The 1445-nt window shown below is 36.2% G+C and overlaps 1 protein-coding gene across 1 annotated transcript; it reads left to right on the top strand.

Moving 5' to 3' along the window:
• The first annotated feature begins 200 nt into the window (after positions 1–200).
• LOC146914298 (uncharacterized) lies at positions 201–1216 on the top strand. The gene is made up of 3 exons (XM_085721041.1): positions 201–600; positions 700–948; positions 1173–1216. Exons 1-3 carry the CDS (start codon positions 201–203, stop codon positions 1214–1216), a joined length of 693 nt encoding a protein of 230 aa, XP_085577167.1.
• The last annotated feature ends 229 nt before the right edge of the window (positions 1217–1445 follow it).

Here is a 1445-nt window from a genome sequence, read left to right as displayed (position 1 = left end):
ACGAGTCTTTCGTCAATTGGCTCACGCTTCCGTTTTTACTTCATTTTCTCTACAGATTCTTACAGAATCTCTCTGCTTTTTCTTTTCAATTTCCGTTTCTTGATTTTCCTTCATCTTCACCCTCTTCCAAAATTACAGGGTTATCATATCATTGTCCTATTATTTTGTTTGTTGATGAGGTTAATTGGCGGCCTAGACTGATGCGTATGTTGTATTGTCGGTTTGAGATATTTGCGTATCAACAATTTGTCCGTGAGAAGTGGAGGTTTCTGCAAGTGGATGGTAAGGATGGCTATGTTGTTAAGGAGAAGATTAAGTTGATCAAACACGAGCTGAAACAATGGCATCATAATCATGTTCAGAATTTACCCAGAAGGATTCCTAATATTAAGGATCACATAACAGTGTTAGAGAGTAAAGAGCAAATTGATCCTTTGTCAGATAGTGAAACAGAGGAGTTACATGAAATGATGAGTGATTTACATTCTTTATCTCGCATAAATACTAGTATTTGTTGGCAACAATCTCAGTTACTTTGGCTTAAAGAAGGAGATGCAAACTCTGAGTTTTTTAACGACATTATATCAAATCGCCGACGGGGTAATCATCTTAATCATATTGTTAGTGATGGCGACTGTGTGTAGGGAGTGTAAGTGGTGCTTAGTGTTGTTTTCTCTCAATTTGTGGCTCATTTTAAAGCTATCAATGTTGATAGAGCAATCGTGGATGAGTTTCAGTTTTGTACTTTGTCGTATTTGGATGGGGCAAACTTGATTAAAGCTTTCAGCGTGGAGGAAGTAAAAGTCGCGGTTTGGGATTATAATAGTTTCAAAAGTTCGGGGCAAGATGGTGTGAATTTCAGTTTTATTAAGGAGTTTTGGCCTGAGATCAAAGATGATATCATGAGATTCATAGAAAAGTTTCACTATAATGAGAGGCTGTCGAAAGGTATTAATTGTACATTTATTGTTTTAATTACTAAGATTGATAGCCCCCAACACTTGAATTCAAGCCTACCTCTCATTTTTTACCCACCTAAGACTAACAAAATAGTAAGAATACTCGTTAAAGCTTAAGATATATAAAACATGCTCTCACCCCAACTACCTAAGCATATGATACATGGAGATCTAACGAAAAGCTGATTATCCGACTTTACATGATCTTTACAGAAAAGACAAGTAATACCCTCAGGGTCAACTATAATCCTCCTTGAAAAGAAATTATGTCCGGTCATCATCTTATCCTGTAGCAGCGGACAAGAAACAACATTCACCTTGAGAGGAGACCAAGAATCTCACACCCTTGAAGAAGCTGCACAATTTCATCTAACCTATCATCCACTTCACTAGCTTTCCTGTGAAGTAGGTACTAATCCAGGAATTTTGAATAGTCGGGTCAAAATTATATTTATACAAATAATATATATTTAAACAAAAAATACA

The sequence above is a fragment of the Medicago sativa genome, chromosome 6 (genome assembly GCF_051527215.1).
Source record: "Medicago sativa cultivar Bolivia chromosome 6, Bolivia_mono, whole genome shotgun sequence".
NCBI lineage: Eukaryota > Viridiplantae > Streptophyta > Magnoliopsida > Fabales > Fabaceae > Medicago > Medicago sativa.
The sequence above is the reverse complement of the archived record's forward strand: the minus strand, read 5'-3'. Positions and strand labels throughout refer to the sequence as shown.